At 40.5% G+C, this 24,768-nt stretch overlaps 1 protein-coding gene across 2 annotated transcripts in view; it reads right to left on the bottom strand.

Moving 5' to 3' along the window:
* NUP210L (nucleoporin 210 like) overlaps window positions 1-24,768 on the bottom strand; it is a 146,830-nt gene that overhangs the window by 73,844 nt on the left and 48,218 nt on the right. For both annotated transcript variants that reach the window (XM_066362390.1, XM_066362391.1), the window contains exons 11-12: window positions 2,209-2,346; window positions 1,596-1,751 (exon numbers count right to left, since the gene is read on the bottom strand). In XM_066362390.1, the coding sequence (XP_066218487.1) occupies window positions 1,596-1,751; window positions 2,209-2,346 (294 nt within the window). The remainder of the gene's footprint in view (window positions 1-1,595; window positions 1,752-2,208; window positions 2,347-24,768) is intronic.

The following is a 24,768-nucleotide window of genomic DNA, read 5'->3' as shown; positions in this document are numbered from 1 at the left end:
AACCATTTTCCTGGTTTTCTCCCACTTTTAATATGTTACTGTAGCCTGACCAGGCAGTGGCACAGTGGATAGAGCATTAGATTGGGATGCAGAGGATGAGCCCCTTGAGTGCGGGCTCATCCAGCTTGAGCGTGGAATCATAGACATGATCCCATGGTCACTGGCTTAAACCCAAAGGTCACTGGCTTGAAGTTCAAGGCCACTGCTTGAGCCCAAGGTCGCTGGCTTGAGCAAGGAGTCACTGGCCCTGCTGCATCCCCCTGGTCAAGGCACATATGAGAAAGCAAACAATGAACAATTAAGGTGATGCAACTATGAGTTGATGCTTCTCATCTCTCTCCCTTACTGTCTGTCTGTCACTGTCTGTCTCTCCAGCTCTCTCTCTAAAAATAAATAAATAAATAAAAGAGTTTTCAATCTTTTAGAAGCAAGGCTGACAAATATATTGAACTAGAAATAAAGTTATTATGAAAGTCATATATATGTTAATAACAAAATACAACAGTAAAAACAGATATCATTAATTATTGAATATATTCCAAGCATTGGAGTAAACATCATCTCATTTAATTCTGACAATAATCCTTTGATATAATACTATTATTATCCCCATCTTAGAGATGAGAAAACACAGACATTAAATAACTGGGCCTGACCAGATGCTGGTGCAGTGGATAGAGCATCAACCTGGGATACTGAGGACCCAGGTTTGAAACCCTGAGTTCACTGGCTTGAATGTGGGCTCACCAGCTTGTGTGTGGGGTCACTGACTTGAGTGTGGGATCATTAACATGATCCATGGTTGCTGGTTGAGCAAGGGGTCACTGGCTTGGTTGGAGCACCCTGGTCAAGGCACGTATGAGAAGCAATCAATGAACAACTAAAGTGCTGCAACTACGAGCTGGTATTTCTCATCTCTCTCCCTTTTGGTCTGTCTCTCTCTCTCACTTAAAAAAATTATAATAGGCTCTGGCCGGTTGGCTCAGTGGTAGAGCGTCGGCCTGGCGTGCGGGGGACCCGGTTTTGATTCCCGGCCAGGGCACACAGGAGAAGCGCCCATTTGCTTCTCCACCCCCCCCCCTTCCTCTCTGTCTCTCTTCCCCTCCCACAGCTGAGGCTCCATTGGAGCAAAGATGGCCCGGGCGCTGGGGATGGCTCCTTGGCCTCTGCCCCAGGTGCTAGAGTGGCTCTGGTCGCGGCAGAGCGACGCCCTGGAGGGGCAGAGCGTCGCCCCTGGTGGGCGTGCCGGGTGGATCCCGGTCGGGCGCATGCGGGAGTCTGTCTGACTGTCTCTCCCCGTTTCCAGCTTCAGAAAAATACAAAAAAAAAAAAATTATAATAAAATAAAATAACTGACTATTAAGTGAAGCAGGATTTAATCCAGGTTTAAGAATATTTAAGGAATATGTACTTCCAAATTGAATTTTTTGCATCATTTTCTTAAATAGCCAATTTGGACTAAAAAAAATTTTTTTAATGTATGACTGTACTTAAATTTAGACAGCATAAAAAGCAGAGAAATAAAAATAAAATAAATAAATTTAGACAGCAATGCCTCAGGGGCAATAAGAAGGTTTTTTTGGAGAGTTGTTTACCTTAATTTCTCCATATCGAAAGGGGTTTTGTACATCTCGGGCCAACACAGTACTGTTGCCCCTGACCTGACCTGCAGTCACCACTCCTTTAGTGGTCACCATAGCCACTGTTTCATTAGAAGAGGTCCAGGTGAAGTTGCCACTGCCACCCTCTACCTGTGAAAAAACACAACCTTTTAGTTGGTTACTATGGGAGAAAAATGTAATTTAAGCAAAGATGTAAAATCTGGTAAAATAAAGTTTAAGAAATACTAGAAATATAAAATAAATTATTTCTGGGCACATGAAGAAACTGTGATGTTATAGTAAAAAAGGGGAAAGGAAATGCTAAAAGGAGGTAATGTAACAGCAGTACCACAAAAGTCAATAAAGGGCACAAAGAAGCTTAACAAAACTTTATAAAATTCACAAGAAAAGGATAAATGGAAGAGAAAGCGTACCAAGTTTTTTTAGAATGATAGTATTCAAAAGCATGATTTGGTTGTCACCAAAAACTGAGTTATACTGTTAGAATTAGGGGGAAATAAAATTTAACATTAGCCAAATTTCAATAAATTAAGCTATCTGAGAAACTGACATCTCTTGGTGAATTCCATATTGTAGGACAACATACCTGTACTTTATAATGATATAACGCTCCCACAGGATGAAGAGGAAATGCCAGAAAGGTGGGTATAAGCTTGATGGGAAAATAAATCTTTACTTCTTGCTGATGTATAATTGGAAATTTTATAGGCTGAATATTTTTATTCTAGAAGAGCAGAAAAAAGGGAGCAAAATGTAGATTTTATGAGGAGTGTTCTTATGATACACATCATTATTCAAAGCATTAGCAAAATGGTGTTCTGATTACTCAACCAGTTTCTATCTACAAAAGAAAAAGAAATAAATGTTCTTATTTATTAAAGAAGCACAACTACTATGTTTCATTAATAATAAAAGAAATTTAACAACAACAAAAAATAATAATAATAAAAGAAATTTTTCTAGACCCAAAGTAAGTATTATAATCAAGGAAAGTAGTTAAAATTTTCTGAAATGAAAGAGTTGTACATAGGGATGGAAATCATAGTCAGAAAGAAAGTCCCTTGTACATTCATCACATAAGTATATAAACCATAAAAGCAAAGGAATATTACAAACTATTCAGAGGGAAAAAAAGAGAATATTTAAAGATGCCGGGGTGGCCCTGGCCTGTTGGCTCAGGGGACAGAGCATCGGCCTGGCATATGGACATCCCAGGTTCGATTCCCAGTCAGTGCACACATTCAGGTATCTTTAGAAATGGAAACTTATCTAGAAAATTATTTTCATGCCTCTTTTATTAACAAATAGAAATATATCATTAATGAATTAAAACATATATACCAGGAAGGTCCCTATGTAAACAATATAAGTTGGCCCTGGTTGGTGGCTCAGTGGATAGAGCATTGCCCTAGCATATGAACATCCTGGTTTGATTCCCAGTCAGGCACACAGGAGAAGCAACTGTCTTCTTTTCTTCCCCTTCTCTCCCTCCTCCTTTCCCGCAGCCAGTGGCCTCAATTGGTTTGAGCTTTGCCCCAGGTGCTGAGGATAGTTTGGTTGGTCTGAGTGCATCAACCTCGGGCATTAAAAATAGCCTGGCTGAGGTCCTGGCCGGTTGGCTCAGTGGTAGAGCGTCGGCCTGGTGTGCAGGACTCCCGGGTTTGATTCCTGACCAGGGCACACAGGAGAAGCACCCATCTGCTTCTCCACCCCTCCTCCTCTCCTTCCTCTCTGTCTCTCTCTTCCCCTCCCGCAGCTGAGGCTCCATTGGAGCAAAGATGGCCCGAGCGCTGAGGATGGCTCTGTGGCCTCTGCCTCAGGCGCTAGGATGGCTCTGGATGCAACAGAGCAACGCCCCAGAGGGGCAGAGCATCGCCCCCTGGTGGGCGTGCCGGGTGGATTCCAGTCGGGGGCATGCGGGAGTCTGTCTGACTGCCTCCCATTTCCAGCTTCGGAAAAATGCAAAAAAATTAAAAAGAAAGAAAGAAAGAAATGAAGTGTACACTAACTGAAATGAAGAATAATTTATAGGGAATCAACAATAGAATGGATGAAGCTGAGAATCAAATCAGCTATTTGGAATATAAGGAAACAAAAACAACCCAATCGGAATGGCAAAAAGAAAAAAGAATCCAAAACAATGAAGATAGTGTAAGAAGCCTCTCAGACAATTTCAAGCATATCAACATTCATGTCATGGGAGTGCCGGAAGAAGAAGAGAGAGAGCAAGAAATGGATAACTTATTTAAAAAAATAATGACAGAAAACTTCCCTAACTTGGTGAAGGAAATAGACATACAAGTCCAGCACAGACAGACCTAAACATGATGAACTCAAAGTTGCTCAAACCAAGACATATCATAATTAGAATGCAAAGTTTAAAGACAAAGAGAGAATTTTAAAAGCAGCAAAAGAAAAGCAGTTAGTTACCTGCAAGGAAGCTCCCTTAGACTGTCAGCTGATTTCTCAACAGAAATTTTGCAAGTCAAAAGGGACTGGCAAGACATATTCAAAGTGATGTGCCTGACCAGTGGTGGTGCGGTAGATAAAGTGAGGACCTGGAACACTGAGGTTGCTGGTTCAAAACCCTAAGGCAGTAGCTCTGAGCATGGGGTCACTGGTTTGAGCAGGGGATTGTCCACACAATCCTAAACCCAAAGGTCGCTGGCATGAAAAACCCAACGTTGCTGGCTTTAGCAAGGGGACACTGGCTTAACAATGGTAAAGCCATGTACTAGAAGCAATCAATGCACAACTAAAGTGAAAGCAACTATGAGTTGATGCTTCTCACCCTCTCTCTCCCTTCCTGTCTTTCACTCTCTTTCTCTCTCAGAAAAACAAATTCAAAGTGATTAAAAGCAAGGACCTACAACTAAGATTACTCTACTCAGCAAAGCTATCATTTAGAATTGAAGGACAGATAAAGAGCTTCCCAGTCAAGAAAAAGCTAAGAGTTCATCATCACCAAACCAGTATTATATGAAATGTTAAAGGATCATGCTTAAGAAGAAAAAGAAGGAAAAGATAAAAATATAAACAATAGGCCCTGGCCAGGTGGTTCAGTGGATAAACCATCATACTGGTACACTGAGGTTATAGGTTCAACCACTGGGTAGGGCAGGTATGAGAAGCAATCAATAGTATACAACTAAATGAAACAACTAAGTGGAACAACTAGTTGATGCTTCTCTTTCTCTTTCTCTCTCCCCTCTTCTTCTCTCTCTCTCTCTCTCTCTCAAATCAGTGGAAAAATTAAAAAATATGAACAATAAAATGGCAATAAATATATGTCTAGCAACAATTGAATCTAAAAAACCAAATAAACAAATAAACAGAAAAGAAACAGACTCATGTATACAGAGAACATTTTGACAATTGCTAAATGGGAGGGGGTTAGGAGATGTGTGGAAAAGGTGAAAGGATTGGGAAGTACAAATCTATGTTATAGCCTGACCAGGTGGTGGCGCAGTGGATAGAGTATCGACCTGGGATGCTAAGGATCAAGGTTCAAAACCCTGAGGTTGACAGCTTGAGCAAGACTCATCTGGCTTGAGCGTGGGGTCGCCAGCTTGAGTACAGGGTTGCTCTCAGCTTGAGCATCAGATTATAGACATGACCCCTTGAGCGTGGGATCGTAGACATGACCCCATGGTCACTGGCTTGAGCCCAAAGGTTGCTGGCTTGAGCCCAGGGTCACTGGCTTGAGCAAGGGGTCACTGGTTCAGCCAGAACCCCCTGGTCAAGGCAAATATAAGAAAGCAATCAATGATCAACTAAAGTGCCACAACAAGTTGATGCTTTTTATCTCTCTCCCTTCCTGTCTGTCTGTCTCTCTCTTGCTTAAAAAAAACAAACAAACTGTTGTTACAGAATAGTCATCAGGATATAAAGTACAGCACAGGGAATATAGTCAATAATATTCTTTTTTGTGTGTGTGTGACAGAGACAGAGAGAGGGACAGATAGAAACAGACCAGAAGGGAGAGAGATGAGAAGCATAAATTCTTTGTTGTAGCACCGTAGTTTCTCATTGATTGCTTTTTCATATGTGCCTTGACCAGGGAGCTATAGCAGACTGAGTGACCCCTTGCTCAAACCAGCAACCTTGGGCTCAAGCTGGTGAGCCTTGCTCAAACCAGATGAGCCTGTGTTCAAGCTGGCAACCTCAGGGTTTTGAACCTGGGTCCTCCACATCCTAGTCAAACGTTCTATCCACTGTGCTACCACCTGGTCAGACTATAGTCAATAATATTCTAATAACTATGTATGGTGTCAGATAAATGCAAAATTTATTGGAATGATCACTTAGTAAGTTATATAATGCCTAATCTCTGGGTTATACACCTGAAACTAATATAATAATGTATGTCAACTGTAATTGGAAAAATAAAAATGATTTAAAAAACAAACAAACAAATAAAAATAAGACCTTTATTGCTAATTTTAATTGCATTATGCCTACAGATCAGGGTAATGCTGATATAAGGGCCTCTTCTATGATAGTCATAAAAGTTTTAGATTCCTTATCTGGATCTTGAGTTGAAAATTTAAAGCCTTGATGTATTTTATTTCCCGGTGTTACATAGCACACTTAGAAATAACAACCAAATCCATTATATCCATGATTTTCACTAACATGTTTTATGGCAGCAACTACTTGGTTACCAAAAACCTTGCCTTCTACATGCACTTGACTGTAGCGTTTACAGGTTAATAATTTAAGTAGCTGTTTTGCTGTGGTATGTCATGGACTACCAGTGCCCACTTTACCACTGGAAACAGGATCATTAACACTTTAACAATAATAATATCATAATATCAGAGTATCCAGAACCAATTTAGGAAACCCAGCCTTGCCTGACCAGGCGGTGGCGCAGTGGATAGAGCGTCGGACTGGGATGCGGAGGACCCAGGTTTGAGACTCCGAGGTCGCCAGCTTGAGTGCAGGCTCATCTGATTTGAGCAAAGCTCATCAGCTTGGACCCAAAATCTCTGGCTCGAGCAAGGGGTTACTTGGTCTGCTATAGCCCCACAGTCAAGGCGCATATGAGAAAGCAATCAATGAACAACTAAGGTGTTGCAACGAAAAACTAATGATTGATGCTTCTCATCTCTCTCCGTACCTGTCTGTCTGTCCCTATCTATCCCTCTATCCCTCTCTCTGACTCTCTCTCTGTCTCTGTAAAAAAAAAAAAAGAGAGAGAAAACCCAGCCTTCAAGATGGCCCCCCAGTGATCTCTACCTCCTGGCATTCCACCGTGTAGTCTCCTCTACATTGTATCAGGAATGGTCTGAATGGCCAACAGAATATAGAAGTGCTTAAATTAGAAAAGAAGAAAGATAAAATCAGTGATCCACTATAAGATTTGTTTTACCAGAAGAAACTTAAGAAAGAAAAGCAAGTCCAAAGCAAAATGAAAGGAATAATAAAGATAAAAGCATAAACCAATGAAATAGAGTAGACAAAAAATGTTTTAAAAAATAGATGAAACCAAAAGCTTTTGCTTTGAAAAAGCAATGAAATCAATAAACTTCTATGCAGACTCATGAAGAAAAACAACAGAAACACAAATGACTGATATCTGGAATGAAAGAGGGGATACCACTACATATCCTATAGATATCAAAACCAAATAAGGCAATATTTTGAACAATTTTGTGTGACAAATTCAACTTCTTAGGTTAAATGAATAAACTCCTTCAAATACACAGTCTACCAAATTTCATTCAAGAGGAAATAAATATCCTAAATAGCTGTATATTAATTAAAAAGTTGAATTAATAGTTTTAAACTTCCCATACACAATCATTAGTGAAATGTAAATAAAAGTCACAATGAGATACCACTTCATATCTGTTAAGATGGCTATTATAAAAAAACAGAAAATAACAAATTATGGTGATGATATAGAGAAATCAGAACTCTTGTGAATTGCTGGTGAAATGCAAAATGGTACTGCCAATGTGGAAAACAGTATTACAGTTCCTCAAAAGTTAAACATAAAATTACCAATGCCTGGCTGGGTAGCTCAGTTTATTAGAGTGTTGCCCTGATATGCCAAGGTTGTGGGTTTGATCCCCAGTCAGGGCACATACAAGAATCAAACAACGAATGTATAAAGAAGGGCAATAAGGCTACTGGTGGTAATGCAGTGAACAGAGTTTTGACCTAGGACATTGAGGTTCCAGGTTCAAAACCCTGAGGTCCCTGGCTTGAGTGCGGGCTCATCTGGCTTGAGTACACACCATCTTGAATGCAGGGTTGCTGGCTTGAGTGTGGGATCATAGAGATGACCCCACGGTTGCTGACTTGAGCACAAAGGTCACAGGCTTGAGACCAAGGTGTCTGGCTTGAACAAGGGCTCACTGGCTCAGCTGGAGCCTCCTCAACCCCCTGTCAAGGCACATATAAGAAGCAATCAGTGAACAATTAAAGTGATGCAAGTATGAATTGATGCTTTTCACCTCTCTCCCTTCCTGTCTGTCTGTCTCTCATTTAAAAAAAAAAGTGGAACAACAAAACGATGTTTTTCTCTCTCTCTCTAAAAATCAATTTTAAAAATTGTCAATGATCTAGCAATTCTAGTTTTGGGTATATACCCAAAATAACTGAAAAAAGGCACTTTACAAGACATTTGTATACCCACGTTCATAGGAGCACTATTTACAACAGCCAAAGGTGAAAACAATCCAAATCCGTCAACAAATAAATGATAAATAAAGTGTGATATATGCACACAATGGGATATTATTCAGACTTAAAAAGGAATGCAATTCTGACACATGCGATAACATCAATGGACCCTGAACACATTATGCTAAGTGAAATGAGACAGATACAAAAGGACAACTATTGTGATTCCACTTATATGAGGGACTTAAGTAGTCAAGTTCATAGAGCCAGGAAATAGAATGGGGGTTACCAGAGGATAGGGGAAATAGAAAGTTATTGTTTAAGGGGTACAGAGTATCATTTGGGGAGATGATAATGTTCTGCAGATGGATGGTGGTAATGGTTGCACAACAATGTAAATGATGTAAATATTTTTAATACCGCTGAATTGTACTAAAAATGATTAAAATGGTAAATTTTATGTTATGCATAGTTTACCACAATAATAAATAAAACTTCCAGCCTGACTGACGTTGGCACAGTGAATAGAGCGTTGACTTGGAACACTGAGGTCCGAGGTTCAAAACCCCAAGGTCACTGGCTTAAGCACAGGCTCATCTGGCTTGAGCACGGGGTTGCTGGCTTGAAGCCCAAGGTCTCTGGTTTGAGCAAGGCGTCACTAACTCAGTTTAAGCCCCCAGTCAAGGCATGCATGAACATGTAATCAATGAAAAACTAAGTGACACAACTACAAGTTGATGCTTCTCATTTCTCTCCCTGCTAGTCTCTCACTCTCTCTAAAATAATAATAATAATAATAATTAAATAAATGAAACTTCCCACAAAGAAAATTCCAAGCTCAAATATTCTCATTGATAAATTCTATCAATAATTAAGGAAGAAATGACATTAATTCTATACAAACTTTTCCAGGAAATAGAAAAAAATTACTTTACAACTCATTTTATGAAGTCAATATTATCATAACATCAAAAGCTGATAAAGACATTATAAGAAAAAACACAAAAGGGAAAATCTACAGGCCCTGAAGAATATAAATGTAAAAGTCTTTAGCAAATTAGCCTGACCAGGTGGTGGCGCAGTGGATAGAGTGTTGGACTGGGATGTGGAGGACCCAGGTTAGAGACACCAAAGTCACCAGCTTGAATGCAGGCTCATCTGGTTTGAGCAACGCTCACCAGCTTGGACCCAAGGTCGCTGGCTCAAGCAAGGGGTCACTCGGTCTGCTGTAGCCCCCCGGTCAAGGCACATATGAGAAAGCAATAAATGAACAACTAAGGAGCCACAACGAAGAATTGATGTTTCTCATCTCTCTCCGTTCCTGTCTGTCTGTCCCTATCTGTCCCTCTCTCTGACTCTCCTTATCTCTGCCACACACACAAAAAAAGTCTTTAGCAAATTAAATCCAGCAATGTATAAGAGGATAACAAATCATGATCAACTGAAATTAATCTCAAGACTGAAATATTGGTTTAATATTTGAAAATCAAATTGAATGATGATTATTGTTCATATGAATGTGAGCTACAGGATATTACTGTATATTCTTCTTACATATATTAACTGATAAAGTTCTTTTTAAAAGAAATCTGGCATATCTATAAATAATGTATCACTGAGTAAGAATAAAGAAATGTCATTTGTTTATATATTAGAATCACACTTTGAAAAAATCTTTTTGCCTGACCAGGTAGTGGCGCAGTGGATAGAGCATTAGCCTGGGAGCTTTGAAATTCCCCAGGTTTGAAATTTTAAGGTCACAGGCTTGAACACGGGCTCTCTGACTTGAGTGTGGGCTCACCAGCTAGAGTGTGGGTTCATTGGCTTGAGCGTGGTATCACAGATATGACCCCATGGTTGCTAGCTTGAGCCCAAAGGTCACTGACTTGATCCCAAAAGTCACCGGCTAGAGCAAGGGATCACTGGCTCAGCTGGAGCCCCCAGTTGAGGCACATATGAGAAAGCAAATAATGAACAAATAAGGTGTCACAACTATGAGTTAATGCTTCTCATCTCTCTCCTTTCCTGTCTGTCTATCCTTGTCTATCTCACTCTCTCTCTCACAAAAATATAAATATATATTTTTATTAATTTTAGAGAGAGAAGAAGGGAGAGAGACAGACAGGAATATCAATCTGTTTTTATATGTGCCCAGGCAAGGGATCGAACCAGCAACTTCTGCACTTCAGGACAAAGCTCTGACCAACAAACCATCAGGCCAGGACAAGAATCATACTTTTATAAAACACATTGATCCCAAGATTTCTTATATTTAAGTGGGTAGATATATTTGCATGTGTCCACTGATGTGTTTGTGCATGACTACATAAACACAAAGATAACATTTTTTTAGATATTTATAGGTTCTTAGAATCATTAGGAACTTACATTTAAAAATATATAAAAATAGGCCTGACCTGTGGTGACACAGTGGATAAAGCACTGACCTGGAACACTGAGGCTGCTAGTTCTAAACCCTGGGCTTGCCTGGTCAAGGCACATATGGGAATTGATGCTTCCTGCTCCTCCCCCCTTCTCTCTTTCTCTCTCTCTCCTTTTTCCCTCTAAAAATGAACAAATAAAATCTAAAAAAAATAGAGTAAAAATATATAAAAATATAGGAAATAGTTGGATTACTCTCCTAATAATAAAAACAATGTGAATGACTAAAAGTTTACTTAAAGAGTGTTTGAGAAAAGCTCTGATATGATAATAACAAAAATCTCAAAACATATACATATTTCTTAATTTACAGTACAACATATTAGACCAGGGGTCCCCAAACTACGGCCCGCGGGCCACATGCGGCCCCCTGAGGCCATTTATCCGGCCCCCCGCCGCACTTCCGGAAGGGTCACCTCTTTCATTGGTGGTCAGTGAGAGGAGCATAGTTCCCATTGAAATACTAGTCAGTTTGTTGATTTAAATTTACTTGTTCTTTATTTTAAATATTATATTTGTTCCTGTTTTGTTTTTTTACTTTAAAATAAGATATGTGCAGTGTGCATAGGAATTTGTTCATAGTTTTTTTTTATAGTCCGGCCCTCCAGCAGTCTGAAGGACAGTGAACTGGCCCCCTGTGTAAAAAGTTTGGGGACCCCTGTATTAGACAGAAACATTACATGTAATTGGCATGTAAGTCAGATTATGTAAAGCAAGTAAGTAAATACATTGAGACTGTCAGCCTAAATAAGGGCTTTGGTTGATAGTCTAAACCTGATGAGAAGCCATGGGAAAGTTTACATGAATAAATAGGTATTTCTACAAAAATATATTAGAAAATCAAGCAATGTAAGTCGAGAGATTTGCAGACTAAAAAGTAAAATCCATATTGGTCATCTAAATGGAGGTGGAGCCTAACCAGGCGGTGGTGCAGTGGATAGAGCGTCGGACTGGGATGCAGAGGACCCAGATTCAATACCCCGAGGTCACCAGCTTGAGCGCGGGCTCATCTGGTTTGAGCAAAAGCCCACCAGCTTGAACCCAAGGTCACTGGCTCCAGCAAGGGGTTACTCGGTCTGCTGAAGGCCCGCAGTCAAGGCACATATGAGAAAGCAATCAATGAACAACTAAGGTGTTGCAACACGCAATAAAAAACTAATGATTGATGCTTCTAATCTCTCTCCGTTCCTGTCTGTCTGTCCCTGTCTATCCCTCTCTCTGACTCACTCTCTGTCTCTGTAAATAAATAAATTAATTAAATTAAATTAAAAAAAATAAATGGAGGTGGAATAGCGTTGACAAATTCAGCACCAATTCATGATAAAAATTCTTAACAAACTAGGCACAGAAAAGAACTTCTTCAACCTAAGGATGAGCATCTACACAAAATCTACAGCACAAAAACAAAACAAAACAAAAAAACCTTACAGCTAACATCACACTCAATTGTGAATACTTTTCCTTTAAGATCAGGAATAAGGCAAATATGTCCATTCTTGCCACTTTTATTCAATTTGTAGTAGAAGTCCAAACCAGTAAAATGAGGCAAGAACCAAAGTCATACTGATTGGAATGAAAGGAGTAAGCTACCTTTATTCATATATAATATAACTGTATATGTAGAAAATCCTAAGTAATCTACACAAAAAATACTATTAAAATTAATAAGAAGCCTGACCAGGTGGTGCAGTGGATAGAGCGTTGGACTGGGACGCAGAGAGCCCAGGTTCAAAAACTCGAGGTTGCCGGCTTGAGAGCGGGCTCACCAGCTTGAGCGTGGGGTTGCTAGCTTGAACATGGGATCATAGACATGACCGCATGGTCACTGGCTTGAGCCCAAAGGTCACTGGCTTGAAGCCCAACGTCACTGGCTTGAGCAAAGAGTTACTCACTCTGCTGTAGCCCTCCATCAAGGCACATATGAGAAAGCAATGAACAACTAAGGTGTCGCAATAAAGAATTGATGCTTCTCATCTCTCTCCCTTCCTGTCTGTCCCTATCTATCCCTCTCTCTGTATCTCTCTCTCTCTGTCTTTATCTCTGTCTCTCTCTCTCTCTCTCTCTCTCACACACACACATACACACACACAAGAATTAATAAGTAAACTCAGCAAGGTTTAGAGATTCAAAGTAACATCGAAAAAATTAATTATAATTCTATATCCTAGCAACAAACAAAAGTAGAAATTAAAAAATATATTTAGAGCTTAAAAGCACAAAATAGTGACAAGTTTAATAAAAAATATGTTCAAGACCAGTACAGCCTGACCAGGTGGTAGCACAGTGGATAGAGCACTGCACTAGGACACAGAGGACCCAGGTTTAAATCCTTAAGTCACCAGCTTGAGTGCGGGCTCACCAGCTTGAGCACGGGGTCGCTGGCTTGAGCGTGGGATCATAGACATGACCCCATGGTCGCTGGCTTGAGCCCAAAGGTTGCTAGCTTGAAGCCCAAGGTCACTGGCTTGAGCCCAGGGTCACTGGCTTGAGCAAGAGATCACTTGCTCTGCTGTAGCCCCCGGTCAAGGCACATATGAGAAAGCAAACAATGAACTAAGATGCTGCAATGAAGAACTGATGCTTCTCATCTCTTTCCTTCCTGTCTGTCTGTCCCTATTTGTCCCTCTTTCTCTGTACCTGTTTCTCTCACTTAAAAAGAAAAACTGAAAAAACAAAAACAAAGACCAGTACAATGAAAACTACAGACATCATTGAAAGAAAAAAGCACTTTTTTTAAGTGAGAGAGAGGGAAATAGAGACAGACTCTCATATGCGCCTCTACTGGGAACCACCCTGCAACCCTCCTCTGAGGCTAATGCTTGAATCAACCAAGCTATCCTCAGTGCCTGAGGTCGATGCTCAAACCAATTCGAGCCATTGGCTGCAAGAGGGAAAGAGAGAGAAAAAGGGGAGAGTGAGGGGAAGGGAAGCAGATGGTCACTTCTCCTGTGTGCCCTGACTGGGCATTGAAACCAAGATGTTCACATACCAGGCCGACGCTCTATCCCTTGAGCAAACCAGCCAGTGCCTGAAAAAAAATTTAAAAGGGTTCCAGTCAATATAACAGAATAGGTAAATGTGGTACTTGATTCCTTCCACAAGCACATCAACATTACAACTAAACTACAGAACCATTATTCAGAACTGCCTGAAATCTATTGTAGCTGAACTGAAGTCCTACAACTAAGAATATAAAGAAGAAACCACATCAAGACTAGTAGGAGGGTCCTGACCAGGTAACTCAGTTGATTAGAGCATATCTAACACACCAACTGAAGGTTCAATCCCCAGTCAGGGCACATACAAGAATCAACCAATAAATGCGAGTGGAATAAAAAATTAATGTTTCTCTCTCCCCTCTTCCCCCCTTTCTCTCAAATAAAACAAAACAAAGTAAATGAAGTCCTATCCTTCCTTAAAAAAACTGGTATGAGGGACAGAAACATAGAATTGGCTCGTACCAAACCGACAAGTGGCAGATAAAAATTGGGGTATCTGGGCTGCAAGGCACATACAAGAATCAAGCAGGAATGCATAAATAAGTGGGACAACAAAAATTGATGTTTCTTTCTTTCTCTCTTTTTTCCCTTCCCTTGCTTTCTAAAAAATAAATAAACAATTACTTTAAACAATGAAATAGTGCCATCTGCAACATGGATGAACCTAGAAGGTACTGGGCTGAGTAAAATAACTCAGAGGAAGACAAATGCCATATAATTTCACTTATATATAAACTCTAAAAAACCCCAAAATAATCCAAGAAGTAGAACAGAAACAGACTCATAGATACAGAGAACATTCTGATTGTTGCCAGATAGGAGGGGGCTTGGGGCATGGGTGGAAAAGGTGAAAGGATTAAGAAGTACCAATTGGTAGTTACAGAATAGTCATAGGAATGCAAAATACAGCATAGAGAATGTAGTCAATAATATTGTAATAACTATGCATGGTGCCAGATGGATACTATTTACTGGGATGATCACTTAGTAAGTTATATAATGTCTAATTACTGGATTATACACCTGAAACTAATATGATATTGTATGTGAACTGTAATTGAAAAATAAAAATTATTTAAAGCCCCACCCCCCCCAAAAAACTATTGTGATTGGGTAGCTAATTAGACTGGGTGGCTAATAAAGGCCTCTCCATGGTAGTGACATCTATACGAAAGATAAAGGCACTGGTGAGGCAAAACGCAGAATAGCATTCCAGATAGAAGAAACAGCAAATACAGATGCCCTGGAATAATATAAGATCAGTGATGTAAGTATGGCTACATCACCTTGAGCTTTCTAAGCCAAAGTAACTGCAGAACCAGTTCCAAGTTATTTTATCCTGTTTTAGGGGACACTAAAGTGCTTTTCAGAGACAACAGATCAAAACTGCAAGTCATGCAGGTGAAGCATGAACACAAAAGAAAATTTTCACCTCCAGATGCTCTTGAAACCAAAATTTCTTCTCTCCCTCAAAACAAAGAATGGAAACATAACTGGAACTTGAACACTGGAACTCTTTCAGAAGCAGAGGGTCCATCGTCCAGAAAGACCCTATGTTTATGCCCCTTTACTATAATGGCCAAGCTCCAAAGTCTTCCAATTAAAATTTGTCCAGCCAGCACTTTCACATACCCGGTCCCCTTATAACCTTAAAAACGTACCCCAAATGCTAAACTGGGGAGTTTGGGCTTTTGAGCATTAGCATCACATTCTTCTGGATGATGCCATTTACAATAAAAAAGCCAATCTTTCTCCACCACAAATAAAAAGAAAAAAGAAATTTTGAAAGTCCTAAAAGTAGAAAGTAATATTATGTTCAAAACTCCCAACTAAAAATCCCAGCAGGTGGGAGATGTCCACAGAAGTGGCAAAGTAGGAAGCTACAAGTGTCTGTACCACCGTAGAAATATAAAAAAAATGAGCAAAAATATCAGAATAAACTTTGTTAAAACTTTGGAAAATATTCAAATGTTTACAGCAAACAAGTAAATGTTGACCCTGACCAGGCAGTGGCACAGTGGATAGAGCATCGGACTGGGATGCAGAGGACCCAGGTTTGAGACCCCAAGGTCGCCAGCTTGAACATGGGCTCATCTGGTTTGAGCAAAGCTCACCAGCTTGGACCCAAGGTTGCTGGTTCAAGCAAGGGGTTACTCGGTCTGCTGTAGCCCCATGGTCAAGGCACATATGAGAAAGCAATCAATGAACAACTAAGGTGTTGCAACACGCAACAAAAAACTAATGATTGATGCTTCTCATCTCTCCGTTCCTGTCTGTCTGTCCCTGTCTATCCCTCTCTCTGACTCTCTGTCTCTGTAAAAAAATAAATAAATAAAAAATAAAATTTTAAAAATCGAGTAAATGTTGAATTAAGAAAAAGGTGACTTAGCCTGACCTGTGGTGGCGCAGTGGATAAAGAGTCGACCTGGAAATGCTGAGGTCGCCGGTTCAAAACTCTGGGCTTGCCTGGTCAAGGCACATATGGGAGTTGATGCTTCCAGCTCCTCCCCCCTTCTCTCTCTGTCTCTCCCTCTCCTCTCTAAAAATGAATAAATAAAATAAAATTTAAAAAAAAAAAAAAAAGGTGACTTAAACATGGCATTAAAGAAAATCTGTTGGAGAGCTATTTAAAAATATAGTGGTCTACTTATTCATGCTATCCTGTGCACTGTTTCTGGCTCCTGAGGAGGTCTGGACAGAAATTAAGGCAGCAGTGTATGAAAATTCCAGGAAGATGGCAATGGAGTAGGTGGACAAACATTCTACTGGCCTCCTCTCAGGACTAAACTGGAGTTATAACTAAATCTAAGAACAATCATCCTGAAAAACCAAGTCAGGACTAAATGAAGAGGAGTCTATAACCAAGGATTTACAGAAGAAGTCACACTGAGACTGATAGGAAAGGCAGAGATGTAAAAAGGGCTACCCCAACACCCAAGAGTGAGCAGCCATCTGAGGGACTCAAGGGACATCTCAGCTGTGGGGGAGGTTAACCCTGAGAGATGTGGGTCCTAAGCCCCAGGCTGGATACCACAGCCTAGAGCACCGGAGCCTAGAAGAGGTGCCCATATAGCATTTGGTGGTGAAAAGAGGCAAGGTTTCTGTCTGTCAGAAAGGGACAGGAGATCTCAGAGACTCAGGCACCCTCTTAAAAGGCCAATGCAGGCCCTGGCCGGTTTGCTCAGTGGTAGAGCATCGGCCTAGTGTGCAGGAGTCCCGGGTTCGATTCCCGGCCAGGGCACACAAGAGAAGCGCCCATATGCTTCTCCACCCCTCCCCCTCTCCTCTCTCTCTCTCTCTCTCTCTCTCTCTCTCTTTCTTCCCCTTCCGCAGCCAGGGCTCCATTGGAGCAAAGTTGGCCCGGGCGCTGGGGGTGGCTCTATGGCCTCTGCCTCAGGCGCTAGAATGGCTCTGGTTGCAACAGAGCAATGCCCCAGATAGGCAGAGCATTGCCGCCTGGTGGGTATGCTGGGTGGATCCCGGTCGGGTGCATGCGGGAGTCTGTCTGACTGCCTCCCCGTTTCCAACTTCAGAAAAATATAAAAAATAAAAAAATAAAAAATAAAAAAAAGGCCAATGCAGAAAATCATACTCACAGCTACTTATCCTGGCCTCCAGTAGAGGGAGGGCTGAGAGGACCAGAGTCACATGAAAAGAGTGTGAAATTGGAAGCCCCAGAGAGAAACATGGTGGGGGGACAGCCACCAGTATCCCTGAATCATTTTTTAATACTATAGTTGCCATCTTTCCTGGGTGGTGCTAGCAATCCCCTCCATATGGCACCAGTCTGGGGAAAGCAACTGCCCCACCCTTGGAAATCTCTCTTGCCCCACCCTATGGAGATTGGGCCCAGCTGAGAAGTAAGCAGCCTTTTCCAGAAAGCAGGGAACTGAGAGGACTCAGGGGGTGACCAAGACTCAGTTGTCTGGTGTTGAGACCTGAGCTTTCTCCCCTACTTTGCTGAGAATATGGCTGGTGCTTCTGCCTCACAGGAGATTTGGTAGAAATCATATGTTGGCAGAACAAATCTCTGGGTTTTAGAGGCCACACTCACTAGACTTCTGGTGGCCATACCCTACTGAGGTCTGAGAAGAAATTCAGGACAGATTCCTGGGGCCCTGGGGTGGGAACTTTACTCACCATCTTTTCTGATGCCTGATTAGCCCCAGCCCCTATACTTTTTTTTTTTTTTCTTATAACACCTGGTTCAGACAAAGTGTCACTAATATCATCATCCCTGTCATCTTCATAATCCTCTTCTTCTTCCTCCTCCTCCTCGTTTTCAGAGAGTTCATGTTCGCTGCCAAATCCCTCGTCATGGTCCTCATCATTGACATCCTCCTCGTCCTCCTCCTCGTAGTCAGGGCTGCATTTGGTTGGCTGCTCACCCACGTTGTCGGAGACAAAAAGGGAGTAATTGTGCTCTTCTTTTTTCTGGGATGATGTGCTGGCAGAAAGGCTGCTACTCTCCCCAGTTGGCAACTGCCCCAGGCCCCTCCTGGGGCAGGGCACTGAGTAGTAGTTCCTGGGTTTCTTTGAAAGCCAGCCCCTATACTTTACCAGAGTTTATTAAGGGGTCAAGACCAATAAGCAGCCAGCAGAAAAAGGCAGTGGGAGGTGCATCTCAGGGAACCTTGAATCTTTTGCTGACTTGCCCTTAGGCCTGGTGCTGGTAAAAGCCAGCCTAAGTGTGCAGCAACAATCAGCCCCAGTGGAAGACACTCTCAATATTCCTCCCTGAAACCAGGAACTCCTCAGCTGAAAGAACTTCTGCAAAGGGGACTCTTAGACCTACCCAACCTGAACTTCCTGCTCATCTCTCTGGGGAGAAATAGAATTGCAGTATCCAGCAGTAGCTGTGGGATTAGGCTCTGGAGTAGGGGCCACTTTCCCCAAACAAAATCCTGACCAAAAGACCTCCCCAACTAGGAGGTCCCACTCATGTTGTTCGCCTGACCTCAGTTGCCTAACCCACTAAGCTTGCAACCTGTGGAGGGGTTTCTCCAGAAAACTCTGTGGGAAGGCCAGTAAGCTGCAAGAGGAGATGGAGCAGCTAAAAAGTAGAGGTAAATTTTTTTAAAATAGATTTTAGCAATCAAGGAAGGGAAAGAAAGAGAGAGAAAGAAAGAGAGAGACAGAAACATAGATCCACTCCTGCATGTGCCTTGACCAGGGAGTGAGCTGGTGACTTCTGCACTTCAAGACAATGCTCAAACCAACTGAGCTATGCAGCCAGGACTAGTGGGGGCAAATCTTAAGGAACTTGGGCCCTTTTAAAGAGCTCCTGTCAACTCTAAGCAGGAGGAAGTTGATACTTATATACAGGTTTGCCCCTTGCACACACACCAGGCACAGAAAACATAAACACAAACAGTAAACAGAGTAGTAGCTCCAGACAGGTATCCCACAGTGCAGTGGAGGAATGCAAATAATTTAACAACGAGTTCTCTGCCTTAATGACTGTTTTAAGTACAAAAAAAGATATATCAAAAGGTAGTTTATTTAAAAAAAAAAGGTAGTTTATTATTTCATGTACATAAATAAGAAAAATAAGAGAGGTACACAAAACTAGATTATGTTATAAGAGTTTTAAAATATTAACAAAAAATATTAAATAATATCTGACAAAAAACAATAAAACTGTTATTTAAAATATTTCCATATTACTTCTTTATTGGTGTCCTCACTTGCACTTTTTTTTCATCTGTAGACAGAATGAATATTACTATGGGCACTTAGAATATGCTGTTGTGCAGATGAAGATTTAAAAAGAGTGAGGAATATAAATGTTATTTTCACATTGGGCAGCTGTTCAGGAGCCCACTATAGAGAGAACCCTCATTACAAGTGCCATTTTAACAACTGGTTCGCTGAACTCAACAAAAAATTAGTCACTGGTTCTACCAAACCAGTGTGAACCAGATGAATCCCACCACTGCCACAGTGGGTTACAAAGTCTGATATCAACCCATATCTGAACTTCCTGCTCATCTCTTCCCAAGAGGACCCAGAACCAATACAGCCAGCAGTGGGTTGCAGCCCACATCAATGCTAGACTCAATTAGCTACACAAGCAACATGCTCAAAGGAGTCCAGCAGGTACCAGACCCTGCTGAGAGTAACTACACCACATAGGACAGACACTGCACAGCATCTAATACATGTAATCAAGGTTGACCTTTTCAGCCTGCCAGTCTGAAGGGTTAACTCCACCCATAAAAGGGCCAACAGCATTCAAGACTCATATATAACAGGAGGTTAAATGTGACCCTTAAGAAACATTCCTAGAGCCTGACCAGGTGGTGGCGCAGTGGATAGAGTGTCGGACTGGGATGCGGAAGGACCCAGGTTCGAGACCCCGAGGTCGCCAGCTTGAGCGCGGGCTCATCTGGCTTGAGCAAAGAGCTCACCAGCTTGGACCCAAGGTCGCTGGCTCCAGCAGGGGGTTACTTGGTCTACTGAAGGCCCACGGTCAAGGCACATGTGAGAAAGCAATCAATAAACAACTAAGAAGTCGCAACGCGCAACGAGAAACTGATGATTGATGCTTCTCATCTCTCTCCGTTCCTGTCTGTCTGTCTGTCCCTGTCTATCTCTGCCTCTGTAAAAAATAAAAAAAATAAAAATAAATAAATAAATAAATAAATAAAAAAGAAACATTCCTAGAATGAAGAGCTCAGATGGCCTGGAGGTCAATACCACTGAACCTACCTTCCTCATAAAGACATTACAATAAGTTTTGGAGTCAGAGCAGAGCTACCTAATACACAGACAAAATAGGCAGGCAAGAAAATATGCCCCAAATGAATCAACAAGAGAGATCCCCAAAAGAAAAGAATTAAATGAAATGAAAGCAACCAAACTACCAGACACAAAGTTTAAAATAATAGTTATTAAGATGCGCAACGATCGTAGAGTAAGAATGAATGAGCTCAGTGAGAATTTAAAGAGATAGTAAGCATTAAAAGGGACACTAAAACCTTAAAAATGAACCAGTTGGAAATGGCAAATGCAATATCTGAAATGAAGACTGCACTAGAAGGAATCAACAGCAGGTTGGATGAAGCAGAGGATGGAATCAGTGATTTAGAAAACAAGATAAATGTAAGTACAGAAGCAGAACAGCAAAAGGGGAAGAGGCTCAAGAAGGCTGAGGAAACTAAGAGACATCTGCAATAACAACAAGTAAAACAATATCTGCATCATAGGGGTTCCTGAAGGAGAAGAGAACAAACAAGAAATAGTGAACTTGTTTGAAGAAATCATAGCTAAAAACGTCCCTAACCTGATGAAGGAACAAGTCACACAAGTGTGAGAAGCACAAAGAGTTCCATTAAAGATGAATCCAAAGAGGCCCATGCCAAGACACATCCAGAATTAAAATGCCAAAGATAAGAGAAAAAGAAAGACTCCTAAAAGCTACAAGAGAAGAACAATTAATTACCTATAAAGGAGCCCCCATAAGGCTGACATCTGACTTCTCAACAGAAACACTTCAGGCCAGAAGGGATTGGCAAGAGAAATTCAAAGTGATGCAAAACAAGAACCTACAACCAAGACCACTCTACCCACTCTGTCCAGCAAAGTATTTAAAATTGAAGTGAAGCCTGACCAGGCAGTGGCACAGTGGATAGAGTGTTGGACTGGGACATGAAGGACCCAGGTTTGAGACCCCAAGGTCACCAGCTTGAGCATGGGCTCATCTGGTTGGAGCAAAGCTCACCAGCTTGAGCCCAAGTTCGCTGGCTTGAGCAAGGGGTCACTCGGTCTGCTGGAGCCCCTGGTCAAGGCACATATGAGAAAGCAATCAATGAATAACTAAGGTGCCGCAATGAAGAATTGATGTTTCTCGTCTCTCTCCCTTCCTGTCTGTCCCTATGTCCCTCTCTCTGACCCTCTCTGTCTCTGTCACACAAAAATAAAATAAAATAAAATAAAAATTGAAGCAGAAATACAGAGCTTCCCAGACAGGTAAAGGTAAAAAAAAGGTAAAGGAGTTCATTACCACCAAACCAGTATTGCAAGAAATGTTAAAGGGCTGGCTATAAGAAGAGGAAAGGGTGAGAGAAAGAGGAGTATAGGTTTAAAGAATAAAATGGCAATAAATAAACACATATAAATAATAACCTTAAATATAAATGGATTAAATGCTTCAAACCAAAGACACTGGGTAGCCGAATGGATATGAAAACATAACCCATATATATGCTGTGTACAAGAGACCCACCTTAGAACTAAGGATACACATAGACTGAAAGTGAAGGGATGGAAAAAAATATTCTATGAAAATAGAAATTAAAAAAAAAAAGCTGGGGTAGCAATACTTATATCTGAAAAAATAGTCTTTAAAACAAAGGCTATAGTAAGGGACAAAGAAGGTCACTACATAATGATAAAGGGAGCAATCCAACAAGAGGATATAACTATTATAAATATTTATGCACCCAATATAGGAGCACTGAAATATACAAAGCAGATTTTGATAGTAATAAACAGAGAGATTGACAGCAATAAAGTAATAGTAGGGAATTTTAACAACTCATTGACAGCAATGGATAGACCCTCCAGACAGAAAATCAACAAAGAAACAGCTGCCTTAAATGACACAACTAGATCAACTGGATTTAATTGATATCTTCAGAACATTTCACCCCAAAGCAGCAGAAGATAGATATTTTTCAAGTGCAAATGATACATTTTCTAATGATACATTTTCTAAAATATACCATGTGTTAGGACACAAAACAGATCTCAGTAAATTTAAGAAGATTGAAACCATATCAAGCATCTTCTCTGACCACAATGGCATGAAACTAGAAACCACCTACAACAGAAAAACTGAAAAACATTCAAACACTTGGGGCCTAAATGGCATATTATTAAATTAAATAACAAATGGGTTAACAATAAGATCAAGAAAGAAAAATATTCCTTGAAACAAATAAAAACGAACATACAACAACTCAAAATCTGAGACACAGTGAAAGCAGTCCTGAGAGGGAAGTTCATAGCATTACAGGCATACCTCCAGAAGAAAAATTTCAAATAAGCAATCTAAGCCTGCACCTAAAGAAACTAGAAAAAAAAACAACAACAAACAAAGCCCAGAAGAAGTAAAAGGAAGGAAATAATAAAGGCCAGAGAGAAAAAAATGACATGGAGGTTAAAAAAGAAATACAAAATCAATGAAATCAAGAGCTGGTTCTTTGAAAAGGTAAACAAGAGTGATGATACTTTCACCAGGTTCACCAAGAAAAAAGGAGAGAGGGCCCAAATAAATAAAATTAGAGATGAAAGAGGAGAAATAACAACTGACATCAAAGAAATATAAAGGTAATAAGAAAATACAATGAAGAACTATATGCCAAAAATTGGACAACCTGGGCAAAATGGATAAATTCCTAGAAACATACACTCTTCCAAAACTGAATCTGGAAGAATCAGAAAACCTGAGCAGACCGATTACAACAAATGAAACTAAAACAGTTATCAAAATAAAACAACAAAACAAAAAACAAAACCTTCTAGTGAACAAAAGTCCTGGACCCAATGGCTTCACAAACAAATTTTACCAAACATTTAAAGAACTAACACCTGTCCTTCTCAAACTATTTCAAAAGATTCAAGTGGAGAGAAAACTTCCAAGCTCATTTTACAAGGCATGCATTATTCTAATTCTAAAACCAGGTAAAGACAGTACAAAGGAAGAAAACTATAGGCCAATATCTCTAATGATCATAAATGCTAAAATTCTCAACACAATATTAGCAAGTTGGATCCAGCAATATATTAAAAAGATCATACACAATGATCAAGTGGAATTTAGTCTGGGAAGGCAAAGCTGGTACAATATTTTCAAATCAATAAATATGACTCATCACATAAACAAAATGAAGGATAAAAATTACATGATCATATCAATAGATGCAGAAAAAGCATTTAATAAAATCCAGGACCCATTTATGATAAAAACTCTTAGCAAAGTAGAAATAGAGGGAACATACCTCAACATAATAAAAGCCATCTATGACAAACTGACAGCCAAACTCATACTCAATGGGCAGAATCTAAAAGCAATTCCCTTAAGATCCGGAACAAAACAGTGGTGTCCCTTTTTACCACTCTTATTCAACATAGTACTAGAAGTCCTAGCCACAGTGATTAGACAAGAAGAAATAAAAGGCATCCAAATTGGAAACGTAGATGTTGATGACATGATACTGTACATTGGAAACCCTAAATTCTCCACCAAAAAGAAGCAATTAGACCTGCCTGACCAGGTGGTGGCACAATGGATAGAGCATTGGCCTGGGACACTGAGGACTCATGTTCAAAGCCCCTACGTCGCAGGCTTGAGTGTGGGCTCATCCAGCTTGAGCACAGGATCGCTGGCTTGAGTGTGGGATCACAGACATAACCCCATGACTGCTGGCTTGAGCCCAAAGTCACTGGCTGAAGCAAGGAGTCATCTGGCTTGGATATAGCCCTCTGGTCAATGCACATATGAGAAAGAAATCAATGAACAACTAAGGTGCCACAACAAAGAATTGATGCTTCTCTCTCTCTTCCTGCCTGTCTGTCCCTCTCTCTCGTTAAAAAAGAAGAAAAAAAAATATAATATATATATATTATATATATAATATATATATAATATATATATATATAATTGATTTTACATAGAGAGAGAGGAGAGAGAGGTCAGGGGAGCAAGAAGCATCAATTCATAATTGTTTCACTTTAGTTGTCCATTGCTTGCTTGTCATATTTGCCTTGACCAGGCAAGCCCAGGGTTTTGAATCAGCGACGTTAGCATCCCAGGTCTATGCTCTATCCACTGTGCCACCACATGGTCAGGCCATTCTTTTCATTAGATCATTTGTGTGTTGCTGAGCTTTGGGAGTTCTTTATATATCAGAGCTGTTTGTGAATAGTATCTCCCATTTGGTTGGTTGTCTTTTTTGTTTTGCTGTCGGTTTCTTTTACTGTGCAGAAGCTTTTTAGTTTGATATATTTCCATTCATCATTATTGCCTTCACTTCCCTTGCCTTTGGGGTCAAATTCATAAAATGATC

This window comes from Saccopteryx leptura, chromosome 2, assembly GCF_036850995.1.
Source record: "Saccopteryx leptura isolate mSacLep1 chromosome 2, mSacLep1_pri_phased_curated, whole genome shotgun sequence".
NCBI lineage: Eukaryota > Metazoa > Chordata > Mammalia > Chiroptera > Emballonuridae > Saccopteryx > Saccopteryx leptura.
Note: the sequence above shows the minus strand (reverse complement) of the source record. Positions and strands in the feature narration are given on the sequence as shown.